Source organism: Anomaloglossus baeobatrachus, chromosome 11, assembly GCF_048569485.1.
Source record: "Anomaloglossus baeobatrachus isolate aAnoBae1 chromosome 11, aAnoBae1.hap1, whole genome shotgun sequence".
NCBI classification, from domain to species: Eukaryota; Metazoa; Chordata; class Amphibia; order Anura; family Aromobatidae; genus Anomaloglossus; species Anomaloglossus baeobatrachus.
The window spans coordinates 180,491,143-180,509,109 of NC_134363.1; the positions used below are offsets into that span (position 1 = coordinate 180,491,143).

At 46.4% G+C, this 17,967-nt stretch overlaps 2 protein-coding genes across 4 annotated transcripts in view; both read right to left on the bottom strand.

The window, feature by feature from the left end:
* Positions 1-17,967, bottom strand: part of LOC142256190 (indolethylamine N-methyltransferase-like) — an 82,650-nt gene that overhangs the window by 16,531 nt on the left and 48,152 nt on the right. Inside the window, exon 1 of one of the 3 annotated variants that reach the window (XM_075327748.1) lies at positions 204-272. The exons of the other annotated variants lie outside the window; for them this stretch is intronic. The gene's annotated coding sequence lies outside the window, so the exon portion shown is untranslated. Of the gene's footprint in view, positions 1-203; positions 273-17,967 lie in introns of those variants that run through there. 3 annotated transcript variants of the gene reach the window in all.
* LOC142256676 (nicotinamide N-methyltransferase-like) lies at positions 12,724-14,763 on the bottom strand. Its single transcript, XM_075328497.1, has 3 exons — positions 14,616-14,763; positions 13,955-14,162; positions 12,724-13,457 (listed from the first exon to the last, which is right to left on the bottom strand). Exons 1-3 carry the CDS (start codon positions 14,761-14,763, stop codon positions 13,022-13,024), a joined length of 792 nt encoding a protein of 263 aa, XP_075184612.1. The 3' UTR covers positions 12,724-13,021.

Below are 17,967 nucleotides of genomic sequence, written 5' to 3' on the forward strand. Positions count from 1 at the left end.
TGATAAGAAGGATACAAGAAATGAAATGTTATGAGAGGAGAATGTATCTAATGTCATCAAGACATTGGAATAATATAGCACAAGTGCGATGAATACAGCTGAGAAAATTGATCATATATACAGTATATCAGACATAAACATATCCATACAATGGCAGGAAGGAGAAAACTGGAAATGTAAAGGACTGGAGAATAGATATTTACCTGTCCTTGATGTGAGGTGTGGAAATATAAGTGATTGTGCTTTGTAGATAATACAGCACTGGCCTCATAGCTTCTTATAGGGAGCCTGAGGAACGGGAGGTGCCCTGTGTAAGGAGTGAACTGTCTGGACCTATGGTGAGGAGCAATGAGATCACTAGAGGTGGAGCGGGAATGTGTGATATATGGACATCCCCAGGGCAAAAAAGAAAAATACAGAGAGATTGGGACTGGCGAAGTGTACTGAATATTAGTTGCATTACTAAGCAAGAAAAGATCTAGTTTGTGGGAGATGTAGGGAGAATTGGTGACATCACTAGGTGCAGAGAGATCTAGTCTGAAGGAGATGTGGTGAGGACTAGAGTTGAGCGCGGTTCGCGGTTCGTGGTTCTCCAGTTCGCAGCTCGAGTGATTTTTGGGGCTGTTCTAGATCGAACTAGAACTCGAGCTTTTTGCAAAATAGATGCGTTCGAGAACGGTTCTAGCAGCAAAAAAAACAGCTAATTCCTAGCTGGCTTTCCGCTGTAATAGTGTAAGTCACTCTGTGACTCACACTATTATGACATTTCAGTGTATAGTGTGCGTGAACAGCGCCTTCAGATCACTGCTGTATGGATAATGGCGATCGCCATTTTTTTTTTTTTTTTTCCTTGTCTTCCTTCCCTAAGCGCGCGCGTGTAGTGGGGCGGGCCAGCATGTCAGCCAATCCCAGACACACACACAGCTAAGTGGACTTTTAGCCAGAGAAGCAACGGCATGTGTGATAGGATGTCCATGTCACATGTCCCTGCATTATAAAAACGAGTATCTGCCCGTCCGGACGCCATTATCTCTTCTGTGTCCTTGGTGTCAGACATCACTGGCGCAGCTCCGTCCTGAGTCCTATCGCCGATACTGCTGTATGCGCTCCATACACAGCGCTGTACAGCATAGGGAGAGCACTTTCCATCAGTCCTTTTAAGGGCTCGTACCGGCAGGGTCAGAGCCATAGGTGACAGGTCCTGAAAACAGAGACAGCGTCTGTGTAGCCAAGGTCAGGGATTTCCTCGCTGCATTTCCCCATTAGGAGGGATAGAAAGGCAGGCTTCCATTCCTCTACCCAGAGCCCCACAACCCTGCCACTATACCCTCCTGTCCTCTGCACACTCCAACTCATTATAACTAAGCCATTATACTAGCAAACAGTCAGTGTACCTAGTGGCATCCTAAACGTGGCTATTGGACTTCTGTATAGTCCCAGTAGTGCACAGATATTTGCAGCACGTCTGCCTGCATTGCACACTCAAACTCATTGTTACTAAGCCATTATACTAGCAAACACTGCTGCCAGTTTAAGGGCCGTAGTTGCATTGTCAGGGATAGTTATTGTTGTTTATTCTGCTGTTAATAAAGATAGACCACCGCTGCAATCTACACCACCTCTCAATTTTTACTACCACATTTTAAGTGCACAATCTTGTCGCAATCAAAATGAGTGGCAAAATGACAGATGCTGGTGGAAAGGGGAAGAGGCATGTTGGAAAAGGAAAAAAAGGGTTTGTCCGTGGGGAAGGTGGCAAAGCTCCATTAACATCTGCTGAAGATAGACAATCTACCAGCAAAAGTAAGATGTCTACTACTTACCGTGGACAATCCGATGTGCTCCCTTTTTTACGGACACGGACAACAGGAACAAAGGTAGATGATGGCCAAAAAAGGAAAATGCTTGAATGGATCTCAAGTGGTCCAACAAGTGCCCTCTCCGCCACCTCAACTACCGCATCCAAAAAACACCAGTCCTCTGAGTTGTCATCCCAATCACACTTGCATTCTCCCAGCTCTGAAGTCTCCATCAGCCCTGCACAGTATGGTGGAACTGAGATGGCTGAGTCTGCAGAGCTGTTCAGTCACACTATAGCCTGGGAATCAGAGGTCTGCTCCCAAGCTACAGTGAGTACAGAACAGGAAATGGTCTGCAGTGATGCCCAGAACCTTTGTGACTCTGATTCAGGCCGTGAGGACCAAGTTTCTGAGCATAATGTTGACCCTTTGTCACAAACTGTAACACCTGTTGTTATAGACAATGAGGAACATACTGATGACGATGAGACGCAGATACCAGATTGTGATGACAACTTAAATATTCGGTCAGGGCAAGAAGAGGCTCGGTCTGAGGGGGAGGGGAGTGCAAACACAACAATTGATGAGGAAGTTCTAGATCCCACCTACTGTCAACCCACAGTCAGGCACTCGAGGAGGTCAACGGAGGTGGTGGAGGAGGATGCAACTGATGACGAAGTTACCTTGCGCCTTCCTGGACAGAGTCGGAGTACTGGTAGCACGTCTACAACTGCATCCTCAGCCACCACTCTGCCTATGAGCACTAGTCGGGGTGGATCAACAGGTCGCATGCCCTCTAAGCCTTGCCTAGCCTGGTCCTTTTTTGACATAGCAAAAGATCGCCCAAATTATGTGATCTGTAAAATTTGTCATGGTTCTCTTAGTAGAGGTCAAAACCTCAGCAGTTTGACAACTTCTTCCATGAATCGTCACATGAATAAATATCATATGTCCCGGTGGGAAGCTCACCGTGCTGCAATGCGGCCTAGCGGAGCGAACCATCCACCGCCTGCCCCTTCCAGTGCATCCACGCGCTCTTCATCTTCTAGGACTGTGGGGACAGCTGTCACACCTGGTTTTCCACGCACAACTTCCACCACTGTAACCGCAACAGGCAGTTTGCTTGGTAGGTCGTCAGTTGGTTTGGAAGGGGAAACAAGTGCGTGTGTACAGCTCTCTCAGACATCGATAGCACCAACGTTGGATGAAGGCAACATCATGTCTACGCCTGCACTTTCCTCACAAAGCTGCATTTTTCCAGGGACACCCTACTCAACACCGTCTACACACAGCAGTCAGATCTCTGTCCCTCAGATGTGGACAAATAAAAGGCCATTTCCTGCGACCCATGACAAAGCTAAGAGGTTGACTTTATCCCTCTTTAAGCTCTTGGCTACCGAAATGCTGCCTTTCCGCCTGGTGGACACACAGGATTTTAGAGACCTTATATCTGTCGCTGTGCCCCAGTACCAGATGCCCAGTCGCCACTACTTCTCTAAGAAAGGTGTGCCCGCGCTACACCAGCATGTCGCACACAACATCACCGCTTCCTTGAGAAACTCTGTGTGTCAACGGGTGCATTTCACCACCGATACTTGGACCAGTAAGCATGGACAGGGATGTTACATGTCGCTGACTGGGCACTGGGTAACAATGGTGATAGATAGTGAAGGGTCTGCTGCACAAGTCTTGTCGTCCCCACGACTTGTGTGTCAATCCTCTGTCTGTCCAAGTTCCGCCACTGCTTCTGCCTCCTCCACCTCATCTGGGTCCTCCACCTCCGCCCCAAGCCTGCCTGGTCAGGCCACCAGCGTTCTCACTGCGCAGAAGGAATCACGCACCCCTCATTACTATGCTGGCAGCAGAGCGCAACGGCATCAGGCGGTCTTTAGCTTGACATGTCTTGGGAATAAGAGTCACACAGCTGAGGAGTTGTGGTCAGCTCTGCGGTCCGAGTTTAATAAATGGTTGTCTCCACTCAACCTGCAGCCTGGTAAGGCCGTGTGCGACAATGCTGCAAACCTGGGTGTGGCCCTTCGCCTGGGCAAGGTGACACACGTGCCTTGTGTGGCTCACGTGTTGAACCTTGTTGTCCAGCAATTCTTAACACACTATCCCGGCCTAGATGGCCTTCTGACCAGGGCACGAAAACTGTCTGCTCACTTCCGCCGTTCAACCACCGCTGCTGAGCGACTTCCATCGCTCCAGAAGTCATTCGGCCTGCCGGTTCATCACCTGAAATGCGATGTTCCGACATGCTGGAATTCGACTCTCCACATGTTACAGCGACTGTGGCAGCACCGTCGAGCCCTGGTGCAATACGTCATGACGTATAGCCTGGGCCAACGAGATGCAGAGGTGGGGCAGATCACCCTGATGGAGTGGTCTCAGATCAAGGACCTATGCACCCTTCTATACAGTTTCGACATGGCGACGAATATGTTTAGCGCTGACAATGCCATTATCAGCATGACAATTCCAGTCATTTACATGCTGGAGCAAACGCTAAACACTATTCGGAGTCAGGGGGTGGGACAACAGGAAGGGGATGAACTACAGGAGGATTCATATGCACAAGACACAACAACATCACCAAGGTCCAGACATTCATCATCACCAAGGCGGCAGGCATGGGACCATGGAAGACGGGGATCAACAAGGGCGCATGGTAGCAGGCGAGATGTTGAGGAAGGTGCAGGAGAACATGAAGAAATGGAGGACGAACTATCCATGGACATGGAAGACTCAGCGGATGAGGGAGACCTTGGTCAAATTTCAGTTGAAAGAGGTTGGGGGGAGATGTCAGAGGAAGAAAGAACGGTTAGCACCTCTATGCCACAAACACAGCGTGGACTTGGTCCGCATAGCCGCGCAAGACACATGAGCGCCTTCTTGCTGCACTACCTCCAACATGACCCTCGTATTGTCAAAATTAGAAGTGATGATGACTACTGGCTTGCCACACTATTAGATCCCCGGTACAAGTCCAAATTTTGTGACATAATTCCAGCCATAGAAAGGGACGCACGTATGCAGGAGTATCAGCAGAAGCTGTTACTCGATCTTAGCTCGGCTTTTCCACCAAACAACCGTGCAGGTGCAGGGAGTGAATCTCCCAGTTGTAACTTGACAAACATGGGACGGTCTCGTCATCTTCAGCAGTCTACCCGTACCAGTAGCACCGTATCTGGTGCTGGTAACAGCAATTTTATGGAATCTTTTCATAATTTTTTTAGACTGTCCTTTGCAAGGACACCAGAGACAACAAGTCTGACACATAGTCAATGGCTGGAGAGGATGATACAGGAGTATCTCCAAATGAACATCGATGCCATGACTTTGCAACTGGAGCCTTGCTCATTTTGGGCTTCAAATCTAGAAAAATGGCCAGAGCTCTCAACTTACGCCTTTGAGATTTTGTCGTGTCCAGCTGCCAGCGTTGTCTCTGAACGTGTCTTCAGTGCTGCTGGGTGTGTGCTGACAGATAAGCGCACGCGTCTGTCCAGTGACAATGTGGACAGACTGACGTTCATCAAAATGAACAAGTCATGGATCCAGAAGGAATTTACTACCCCTGTGTCATCCTGGGGAGAGTAAATGCTTGTGGATTTGGAATGTGCTTGATGCAAATCAAAACATCCTGTTTGTAACTAGGGCACAAGTGCCACCACTGATGGGGTGTCTGTGTGGCCCAATTTTTTTAAAAAAGGGAGACTCCGCTTGGAGTAACCCTTGCTTACATTGTTTTTAAAAGGAGCCAAGATGAACAAGTCATGGTTCAGCAAAGACTTTGCTACCTACCCCGATGTCATGCTGGGGACGGTTAATTATGGCGTATTTTTGAATGTGCTTGATGCAAATCTAGCTGTGAAGTGTACAACTGGGGCACAAGTGCTGCCACTGAATGGGTGGGTGTGTGTGGGGCCCAATTTTTGGAAAAAAAAGGAGACTCCGCTTGGAGTAACCCTTGCTTGCTGTGTTTTTAAAAAGGAGCCAAGATGAACAGAGCTGGGATCAGGAAAGACTTTGCTACCTACCCCGGTGTCATCCTGGGGACGGTTAATTATGGCGTATTTTTGAATGTGCTTGATGCAAATCTAGCTGTGAAGTGTACAACTGGGGCACAACTGCTGCCACTGAATGGGTGGGTGTGTGTGGGGCCCAATTTTTGGAAAAAAAGGGAGACTACGCTTGGAGTCACCTTGCGGTGTTTTACATGATTTTAGAAGGGCGTGCCATGCCTATATCTGTGTGTCCTCCTCTTTTTCCTTGTCCTGCTCTTTTGTTTTCGCATGAGTATATGTCCTTGTCACTTTCCCATGTGTTTGTGTTGTGTTGTGAGTTGTTTGTCACCTTTTGGACACCTTTGAGGGTGTTTTCTAGGTGGTTTTATGTATTTGTGAATGCCTGCCATTGTTTCCTATGCGGTTCGAGTTCGGTTCGTCGAACGTTCGACGAACCGAACTCGAACGGGACCTCCGTTCGGCAAACCGACCTCGAGCCGAACCGGGACCGGTTCGCTCATCTCTAGTGAGGACTGATGACATCACTAGGTGGAGAGAGATCTAGTCTGAAGGAGGTGGGGTAAGGACTGATGACATCACTAGGTGGAGAGAGATCTAGTCTGAAGGAGGTGGGGTAAGGACTGATGACATAACTAGGTGCAGAGAGATCTAGTCTGAAGGAGGTGTGGTAAGGACTGATGACATCACTAGATGCAGAGAGATCTAGTCTGAAGGAGGTGTGGTAAGGACTGATGACATCACTAGGTGCAGAGAGATCTAGTCTGAAGGAGGTGTGGTAAGGACTGATGACATCACTAGATGCAGAGAGATCTAGTCTGAAGGAGGTGTGGTAAGGACTGATGACATCACTAGGTGCAGAGAGATCTAGTCTGAAGGAGGTGTGGTAAGGACTGATGACATCACTAGATGCAGAGAGATCTAGTCTGGGGCGCTGCAGTGAGGATTGGTGATGTTGCGCTCTTCTCCCTGGATTGGGCTGCGCTGTACGTCAGATTTTGCAAGTAGCCTGGCATATTTCAATATGATGAATTTCTTTGGCCTATTTACGGTTCACCACCCGGCGATTTTCCAATTTTGGTTTTTCCCTCCATAGAGCCATAACTTTTTTTATTTTTCTGTCAATATAGGCATATGAGGGCGTGTTTTTTTCAGGATTAGTTGTAATTTTGAACAACACCATTCATACTACCACATAGTGTACTGAAAAATGAGAAAATTCCAAGGACAATGGAATTGCAAAAAAAAAACAACGCAATTCCAAAATGTTTTGTCTTTTTATTTGCCATGTTCACTCTATTGTAAAACTGAGCTAGCAGTATGATTCCCCATGTCAGTACGAGTTCGTAGATACAATGCATAGCTTTACTTTTATCTAAGTGGTGAAAAACAAATTGAGAAATTTGTCAAAAAAAAGAATTGCGCTTTTGTTGCTGTGTTCCAAGACCAGCAGCGTTCTCATTTTTCAGCATCTAGGGTTCAGTGATGGCTTATTGTTTGTGTCTTGAGCTGACATTTTTAATTATACCTTCAAGTATCCTCTCCTCACTGCTCCCTATGCCGGCTATAGCTCATACTCATACCGTCAATGTTGAAGGAACTTGTCTCTGCAGACCTGTGATCTTGCTACAATTCCAACTGCAAAGCTTCCGCTTGAAGAAACATTGGAGCATTGATTGTTGTGTCATTCCCCACCTGTTGTCTTATCTACCTCGTGTTGTCTTATTGCAGGGGAGAGATTAGAATTTCGCTGGCCATCACTAGTCATGGTGAGTTCAGGGCCAGCGAGGCTCTAGGCACATGATTGGCGATAGGGGGGAAGGCCTCATATAGGGACATTAGAGAATGTAACGATTAGCCTCAAGTGAATGTTAGGAAGTGACCCCACTCCCCTCTCCCTAAATCCAGGGCCCTCCACTGTATAATTTCCCCAGTGTACCCTGTGTGTTGCAGCTTTGGCCAGGAGTCCCATCTATACCTAGAAGGAAGTGGAGGTGTAAATTATGCATTTGATCTTTCAGTTATGCCAATGAGATGGACAATTTGGAAATAAAACATGCACAATTGTTGAAGAAGTCATTGAATTTGCTTTTCTATGTAGTTCACAATGAAGAGAAGATTCCGCAGAATGGATAAGCCAATATAGCGCCAGCTTCCCTAGCTCGCAATGTCCTTGCTCCCTGCTCTTTCCTGCATGACCATCCTCGTGCAGTGCGTCCTCTGCATACTCGCATGGCTGCCCACATGGCGCGTGGTACTCTGCACTCCTGCACGACCATCATCGTGCTGTGCGGTTCTCTGCTTACTTGAATGGCCATGTTGGGGATAAGAATTAAATAACCAAAAATACTTAATTCAGCCATTTCATAGACTCAGGTATATAGTTTAGTAAATGTAAACTAACACACATATTTATGCATGCTTTTGTTTCTTACTAACATATATATATATATATATATATATATATATACATTGCATATTCAGTGTTTTTTCCTTAATACAATATATATAAGCACATTGTCAGGTTTCCAGGTTTTCCAGTTCTCTTTTGAATGAGCTTGCCCTCGGTTAACATGGAGTTTACTGTTCTGTTGCCCTACTTCCTGTCCAGCTGCTTAAAAGGCCGCCTCTAAGCCTAGTCCAGTGCCTGAGTATACTGCTTGCTGTGTGCTCCTGCTTTGCTGCTGCTAATCCTGATTGCCTTTGGATCCTCCTAAAGACTACCGACCGACCGACTCTGGACCTTACCCGGTTTCTCTAAGCTGTGCCCGGATTCCGTCTGCCATCTTCGGTCAGCACTCTGCCCGGTTCTCTCTGGTTCGTAACCACTCTGGACAATCATTCCGTACGGACACTCCTGGACTTTTACCGCTTGCCCCTTGTGTCCCGGCTGCGGCGCATTTAGGCCTTCCGGGGTGATTGCCAGACAGTCCCTGTATAGGGGTTCGCTCTGGTGGTCTCCCTGGGGGAGTCCGGTGCGTGGCCCCGGGAATTCCCTTCGCTCCGTTTCGGAAAGGTATTTTGTGTATTTGTACTGCTGTGTTTTCCGTTGTGTATCTACCGTGGTTACATATTATAAAACATCTTGTACCAGGAACTCGTCTCTGGTTGTCATTGCCCTAACGCTATCGAAATCCTCAGAACATATATAAGTATTACACACATGTAACTTGAAGATTGCTGCCACATCCTGTCTGCACCCAAGATGATGAACAAAGGAGAATTCCTGATGTTTGGACTGACCAATCCAGCAGAGACTATGCAAATTCCTATACGTCTTGAGCCCCGACCTGCGATACTTGATTGGACTATACTTTTGTCTACACCCTTTACTTCCTAGTCCTATAAAGACTTTGTCTAAGAATAAAGTTTCAGTTGGCGTCTGTCATGGTGATAGTTATAACTGACTCGTAGTCCGTTATTTTAGCCTCATGTGCACTCTTGACATTATAATTTGGAACATCAGTCAGATCCCGAAAGACCGCTTGAGTCTCATCGTCCTCAACACCTGGCGCTCCGTACGTGGGGCACCGAAAGAGTGAGATCTTCCACTTTCCGGATGTCTGGGGTTACTCCACAAGTCCACACATGTGTCGCGTGGTCCTCTGCGTCCCTTCATTGCCATCCCCAGCTTGGCCACCCGTGGATGCTCATATATTTGTGGTTCTCAGCTCCTGCCTAGGCTCCAAGCCCTGTGTATGCTGTGCTGGGTTTCATGGCCTCCAGCCAGGGGGGCACACACGCATGCTTCCTGTCCTTTTATGAGGAAGCATGCGCTCCTTGCTAAGGTGTCCCCAGTCATGGGAGGGGCTAGAGCAATGCATTAGGATTCTAATCCTAACCTGAGTATTGGTCCTGCTTGTCTGCTCTGGTCTTCTAGTCTCCAGCAGCAGTCCTGCTTGCAACCAGTTCTGCTCTGCCGTGCCAGTCTTGTCAGTATTCCTGTCTGTTCCTGTCTCTTCCCTGGTACCAGCCCGAATCTTGCACTTGTGTCTGTACCTACCAGTATCCTGTACCTGGGTCTGTACCCACCTGCATCTGTAGTCCTGTCTGCCTCAGTCGTCCTGGCTACACCTGTGTCCGATGTCCTTTGCCTGATGTCCCATGCCTGGTGATCTGCGCCTGATGACCTGGACCCTGATGACGAGAGTTCCACCAAATGTCCTGTCCCGGCTGCACCCGTGCCCGATGTCCTTTGTCTGGTGACCTGAACATGATGACCCTGCCGGATGTTCTGCAACTGCCAGTACACATCCTGCTTGTTCCCCATCCAGACTGTGATCCTGTTCTGCTCTGTTTGTCCTACCTGTGTCCGTACCTATCCTGCCAGCCCCACTTGTCCTGCCTGTGCCTGTGCCTGTCCGTTACCTGTCCCTGGTCCTGCTGTCTCCCTGCTCCACTTTGCTGCCACAGTCCTGGTTACTGCCCTGGGAGTGGCACCTGGCGTTCTGTCTTGCGACAGGTGCTTAGTTAAGCCCCTTCCATGAAAGGGTAATCCTGGGCTTCTCCTATGGTCCAGTGGGTCCACTCCCGCTTGCCGCCATCCCCGGCATTACAGCTTGCTCTGGCTATGGACTCCTCTGATTGAGGGCAGCTCCCCCTTGAACAGCTGGACTCATTCCCGAATCCCTGCAATCGACGACTGGCCGATGGAATACCCTTTTTTCTTTTGTTTTTTTTTCTTTTAGGCCTTCAGAAAGGGGGTGAGAAGGGGGGATACTGTATCACCGGCTTCCCTAGTGTGCCTGCACTACGCTCCTCGTTCCTGCATAACCATCCACGTGATGTGCAGTTGTGCATGGCTGCCCACATGGCGCATGGTCCTCTGCACTCCCACACGACCATCCTCGTGCTACACGATTCTCTACTTACATGGCTACCCACGTGTCGCATGGTCTTCTGTGTCCCCCCAACATTGCCATCCACGTGTAATGTGGTTCCCTGCTCGCTCCCTCCCCATGGATACCACATGTTTATGGTCCTCAGCTCCTGCCTAGACCCCAGACCCTGTGCATGCTGTGTGGAGTTTCCTGGCCTCCAGCCTAGGGGGTGCACACGCATGCTTCCTGACCTTTTATGAGGATGCTTGCGCAACTTGCTAAGGTGTCCTCAGCCTATCATTGCAAGGCACCAGGTATTTAAGGCTCTTTCCCTTCATGGGAGAGGCCAGAGCAATTCATTAGGATTCTAATCCTAGCCTGTGTGTTGGGCCTGCCTGTCTGCTCTGGTCTCCCAGCCTTCAGCACAAGTCCTGCATGCCACCAGTTCCACTCTGCTGTGCTTTTCTTGTCTGTGTTCCTGTGTTGAGGAGGACCTTTCTATCAAATACTTAATTAACCTCTTGACAAGGGATTGTGGGAAATATGTCGATTTGCCTTACATAATTTAGGTTTCAGATCATATACATGACACAGATATAAAGATGGCCGCCATTTCCTGTTATCCACACCTTGCTTGGAATGCAAGGAATGTCCAGATGAAAGAAGACCACTATATAAGGGAAGACCCCTGGTCAAGCTAGAAGACCAACCCACAGATCAGATGACACCACAGACCAAACCATCAGCATGGATCCACTAAATGACGTCCCTCCCATCGTCATGGTTTCATCCACTGGTCAGACCCACCCATCAACAGCAACACGGATCTCCCCATTCGCTAGCCCATGAACTGTTCCACTAAATGGGCATATCTGAACTTGTGTACGCCCCTAGCCTATATCAAGAGGACACATGAGTCTCCTCAGTCTGTTTTTGGCTGCCATCTTTACTGTGACCAAGAAGAGACTTCATATCCGACTGTGTCTGGTGTGAATTCTTTTATGCATGCACTTGGCCCATATCAATTCGGCCAGGCAGTAGGCAGCTAGTGATCTCTGGTTAAGAGTTCACCCTAACACCTGGACCTGTCATGTCTGTGCTTGTCTGTTCCCTAGTACCAGTCCGAATCCTGCACTTGTGTCTGTACCTGCCTGTATCCTGTACCTGTGTCCATGCCAGCCTGTGTCCTGTACCTGAGTCCATCCCTGCCTTTATCCTGTACCTGTGTCTGTACCCGCCTGCATCTGTCGTCCAGTCTGTCTCAGCCACCCCAGCTGCACCTGAGTCCAATGTCTTGTGCCTGATGTCCCTTGCCTGGTGACCTGAGCCTGATGACCCGTGCTGGAAGTTCTGCACCTGCCAGTATCCGTCTTGCCTGTTCCCAATCCAGACTGTGTTCCTGTTCTGCCATTTTGTCCTGCCAGCCCCACTTGTCCTGCCTGTGCCCATCCAGCCTGCCCCGCTTGTCCTGCTTGTACCCGTCCTACTATCTCCCTGCTTTGCTCAGTTGCCACAGTCCTGCTTACTGCCTTGGGAGTGACAACTGGTGTTCTGGCTTAGTTAAGCCACTCCCATGAAAGGGTAAGCCTGGGTTCCCCCTGCGGTCCACTCTCACTCGCTGCCATTCCCGGCAGTGAGAGTTACAACTAAACTCTACCCATGACCATGACCAATGTCAAGAACAGGATGCCTGTTACAATGGTGGGCTTTTTTATGACAATTACTCGCCTCCTCTTGTGTGATAGAGTTTTGTTTTTTTCTTTGTCTGTCTTTTTTATGGATTTAACACACTCCTGTCCCATCCCTCTCTGGGGCATTAGATTAGACTGGTAAGGACCAGAGCCAGGAAGGTGACTCGGGCCTCTCCACCATTAGGAGTATCCCTGAGAATAGGGATAGCTGAGGGCCCCCTAACTTGAGGAACAGCTTAGAAGCCCCGGTTCCTATCAGAAAAGTCATTGTGATACAGATCGGCGGTAATTCTGCAAAGTCAGTTGATGTAAAACAGACCATAAGACTATTCTTTTTTGGTTAAACTATATTAGTCAGTAATTATTGGTTACTACAATGTTAAAAAAGTGTAGAACATTAGTAAAGCTCCAACCATCAAGAGATCATAAACAAAGTACATTTTCAATTTACTGCTTGATAAAATTTGCCTCCATTCTTGAGATAGTAGCACTTTTTTCTTGTTTACAGCTCAATGCCTTGGAGACCGACCATCACTTCCACCAAATCTTAAAAATGACTGTAGATTAGAAAAAAAAAGTAGTAAATTGCTTTTATCTGAAAGCATAACTTCCAATTTACAACCCTTTGAAGGAAATGTATTTTTCTATTATTGTTTCTCTCGTCGTATGATTTATTGACTCCCCGGATCTTACAGATTTAGGAGACTTCTCTCTTTCCGAGCTACCAAGAACAATAGATTCTTATAATCAACCATATCACTCTCCACTGAGGTGGGGATCACCTCCTCCTTCTCAATCACAAAACCTGCTTTAGTCACAGACTCTTTCACAAATTTTTCATCCACTGTCAGAGCAACAAACTTGTGCTGGCCCACCCGGTAAAAGCTCATATTGAGTGCAATCATAAACACCAAATAGCCCCCAACTTTCAGCCACGAGGTCAGGATCTTCAGGTTCCTTGTGATATCTTCCTTATTGTGGCAGATGGTATTGAACAAGTAGGCACACATCACACAGTCCACTTGTGGTACGACGACCGAAGCGACAGAACCAGTGGTAATGTCAAATTTAACGACTCCTTCAATTGCTTTTCTCACTTGCTCTTCTTTTTCTTGCCATCCATCTCTAAAACAAACCAAATACAGTATATTTAGAATTACCTCTGCTTCCCGTAACACCCGAGTATGTTTATCCGGTAGTGAATATTCAGATCATCTAAATCAGTGGTCCCCCACATTTCTTATCTTGAGACCCACATTCATCTTTGAGAAAGCTGAGAGTCACACCCAGAGCACCCACCATGTAATGAAATCCAGCTCACCCCCACAGTGGTGACAACCAGAGCCCCCACTGAGTAATGACATCCAGATCCACCCACAGTGGTGACATCCCAGCCTTGATCTTGGCTGTGTATCAAAATAAGAGCACCCCCACCAATCAGCTGCATTGGCCAAATGAAAGCATTGACTGAAGTCCAACACCACTGATCCGCACACAGTTTAGTGGCCACTCCTAGGTACAGGAGATCCATTCCTATTCAAATGAATGACGGAGAGTTGGTGTCCCACACATCAACATCATAGTAATATAAAACCCCTTTAAGCAAGACTTAGCATACGTACTCATTGCCTTCAAGTTGACAAACTCGTTTGGAAACAAATGACCAATCTGTGGCTCCTTCCTTTTTCTCCAGCCATGTCTTAAAGTGTATGTCACAGGAATCAGTAAAGTTCATTACGTATATCTTCTTGAAGACATTGCTGGCTGAGAAGATTGGGAAGAGCACCCCTCCAACACTCACATTAAGCAATTTGTCTCCTTTTACGATGCCTGTAAGAAAGAAGAGAAATAGGGATTGCCAAGCATGGAATGGAACGGAGGTTGTAAGACATTGCCGGCCGAGAAGAGCAGAAGACCTTGGTACACCTAAACTAACAAGAAATGTCCAACCCTTACATTGTCCTGGAGTATATAGCGGACGAATGGCCAAAGAGAACATCTGGATATTGGCTGGCACTTAGGTCAGTAACGCTATCTGAGTATGACCTTCAATGTCCAGACAGTACTCGGGACAGCCAAGCCTTGGGTGGGGGAAATGTCACCATTGTAAGTTGTGTCATTTCAATCTGAAATGACCCATGAGATAGATTCTGGCCAAATGTTGCTTTGGGAGGCAGCCATTTCTCCTGATTCCCCCCAGGAGTCCACATGTATGTCCGCTCAGATTTGTATTTAGAAATACACGTCTAATCATAAAACTATCAATTATCATCACATACAGACCTGAGGAGAAGATGTCATGCAGCAGTTTTAAAGGAGCCCCCACGCCTTCCTCTATAAAACTTATTTCACCATTGGAAAAGTGACTTTCTATAAGGTCTTTGACTTGAAGGAGTTCGCCAGTATAATCCAGGAGGGGATCGGAAGCCATGATCACCGGTTCTTCGTGAAGAGGATCTGCAGAGCTCAGTTAAAGTTTTGATGGTTTGTGATTTTCTTCAATAAACTTCAGAATTTTTCAGTAATGATCCACTTTTCCATCACAAAAACAATAAAAAAAAATAATATATATATCAACAATTTAGCAATTAAAGTAGAAAACAGAATGTGAATAGATGTGATATAGAAACCTTACTATGTGAGCTTCAGGTGAGAACCATCAATCTGGAATATTCATTATATTTATGATTCTAATTAAAGATTGTGGGTTTTTTGTGGTCCAAAACTTTCTGACCGGTCACTGTCAGCTAGATCTATCTAGACCTTATTCTGCCCGGACCTTTTTGCCCATTATGTTATTTCCTCGTCTGACTGCATTTCTATTAGGATAGAATCCACCTTCTAGTTAGGCTTCCGGTTACATAGAGTTTCTCAGATAATTAAGGAAATTCGCACTAGGTGCCATATTAACACCAATAACTTGCAGGGATCTGAAATTGTTCACTAATTTCGATCCATGTTCTTTTACATTTATCTATTTTACATTTTTATTATGTGTTTTACAAAAAATTCAATTTATGAAATAAGCTTAAAATACTGCGAGTTTCCTCAAGTTAGGATATAATCACATAGGACGACACAATGACGTTAACATTTAGGAAATTGTGTGTTCTCTAATTTTGATCTCAAGTGTACATACAGTCATGGTCAAAAGTTTTCGCACCCTTGAAATTGTCTAAAAAAATGAAATATTTTTCCCAGAAAATTATGGCAAATTTCTCATACACATGCTTATTTCCTTTGTGTACTGAGAAAACACAAAAAACATCGAGAGAAAGGCAAATTGGAAATAATTTCACATAAAGTCCCCAAAATGATCCAGACAAAATTGGTGCCACCTTTCCAAAATTGTGGGTAAACAAATTTGCTTCAAGCAGGTGACACTTGTTCAAACTCATTTGTGGCAAGTAACAGGTGTGGGCAATATGAAAATCACACCTGAAACCAGATAAAAAGGGGAGAAGTTGGCTCAATCTTTGAAATGTGTGCCACACATAGCATGGAGAACAGAAAGAGAAGAAGAGAACTGTCTGAGTACTTGAGAACCAAAATTGTTGAAAAATATCAATCTCATGGCTACAAGTCCATCTCCAGAGATCTTGATGTTTGTTAGTCCACGGTGTTCACCATAATGAAGAACTTTACAACCCATGGCACTGAAGCTAACCTCCCCGGACGTGGATGACAGAGAAAAATCGATGAAAAGTTGTAACGCAGGAATGTCTGGATGGTGGAGAAGCCCAATCAAGCCCAAAAGAAAATTACAGCTGTCCTGCAGCTCAGGGGGCATCTATGTAAGCGAGAACTATCCGTCCACATCTGTCTGGGGACTGAAATGTTATTTTGAGTTTTCGGATATATTTTGCACTTATCATGTTGTTGATTAATAAATTATAAATTCAATTATAGAGCAGAGGTTAACGCCATATCCACCTGAGCTCTACGTCAGGGTTTCCATCGGAACGCAGAAAAAGCTTTATTCCAAAAGGAACCCCGATATGGTCCTGACGAAGCCGCTCACTTAAATGATCCGGCCTCTGTACTCGGAGTATTCGTCTTTTTGAGACATGCAAAACAACGTGGGGAAACACGTTTTTGTGCATGTCGTAAAAAAAGATGAATACTCCCAGTACAGAGGCCAGAGAGTGTCAACAGTGACTCCACCAGCTTCATTCTAGTGAGTGGCTCGGAAATACTGTATTCCAACTAAAGCCTCGACATATTGCTCGGTGTAACACATAAACTAAGTGCTCAGTACACCAGATTGTTATGTCTTGCATTTTACTGATGGACATTTTGCACATACAGAACATTAATATATTTTTTCGGAGGTCTTCTTTGTGTTTGTGGCTCTATCTATTCTTTTTTAGCTGAGCTTTGCTTTTGCTCATATTGAATCGGTGAGGTGCTTTTAACCATTTGGGATGCACAATTGTTGGAACAGTTGTGTTCTCTTGGCCACACGGAATGACGGTGTTTGATACTATTGGGCAATTTTTTTGTCTGCAGAAGTCTTTGCTTTTGTCTCGATCACTTAGGCTGCTTTCACACTACGTCTTTTTAACATGCGTCCTGAACGTTTTTTAACGCAGAAACGGATCCAGTGCAAATGCGTTTTCATTTCAATGCATTTGCAATGGACTCGCGTTAACATGCGTTCACCTGCGTTTGCGTGCGTTATAGTGAGGATCCAGCGACTTGCAGTTTTTTAACATCTTTCAAAAACGCTACTTGTAGCGTTTTTGAGCTGCGTCCAACTTCTGCAAATCGCTGGATCCTGACTAAACAGCACGCAAACGCATGTGAACGCTGGCGTGCTGATAGGCAGGATCCTGCTTGCTCTACTGAGCATGCCCAGAAGCCAGCCTCCGTGATCAGTCTATCTCTCTCCTCCCTCTGTCCCTCTCCCCCTCTCTCTCCTCCCTCTCTCTCTGTCTCTCCCCCTCCCTCTCCCCCACCTGAGAGCTGCGGACACTCGTAACCAGGGTAAATATCGGGTAACCACTTATCTTAGTTACCCGATGTTTACGTTGGTAACGTGTGCAGGGAGCCCGGCTCCTAGCAGCTGCAGACGCTTGTAACCAAAGTAAATATCGGGTATCCAAGCAAGTATACCCGATGTTTACCTTGATTATAAGCCTCGCAGCTGTCAGATGCCGGCTCCCAGTCTGGCACGTTTAGTTCCCCTCACTCCCGATCACATGACTCCAATGCCCGCCCCTAAACATCCAGTGACAGGATCCTGCAAAATAAGACATGCGTTTGCATGCATTTTTTGCTGTAAAAGCAGGATCCGCTTTTGCAGCAAAAAACCGTTCAGGACGTATGTTAAAAAGACGTAGTGTGAAAGCAGCCTTAATAACTGGAATATAGAGGAGCATTTCTGCAGGGGGATTGTGCAACACTACAATACCAGGAATGACATATACCGCTATAATATCAACATTTCCCCGATCTCTATTTCTATAATTGGAATCAAAATTGTATTCTTGTCCCAACTTGTGTTAATCCTGAAAAGCTGCTGCATAATCTCTCAAAAAGGCTTTAACAGAGTGGGCGGGGCTAGCAATGACGTCATAACACTCTGAGGAGGGCTCCTACTGCCATAGGATAAAGCAACTAATTTCAGAAATTT

Excerpts from the sequence above, each read along its gene's own strand:
- LOC142256676 (XM_075328497.1), bottom strand. The coding sequence starts at position 14,763 with ATGGCTTCCGATCCCCTCCTGGATTATACTGGCGAACTCCTTCAAGTC. Across the intron at positions 14,163-14,615 it reads GCATGACATCTTCTCCTCAG|GCATCGTAAAAGGAGACAAA; the intron begins GTCTGTATGTGA and ends TCTTTCTTACAG. Across the intron at positions 13,458-13,954 it reads TGTCAACTTGAAGGCAATGA|AGATGGATGGCAAGAAAAAG; the intron begins GTACGTATGCTA and ends GGTTTGTTTTAG.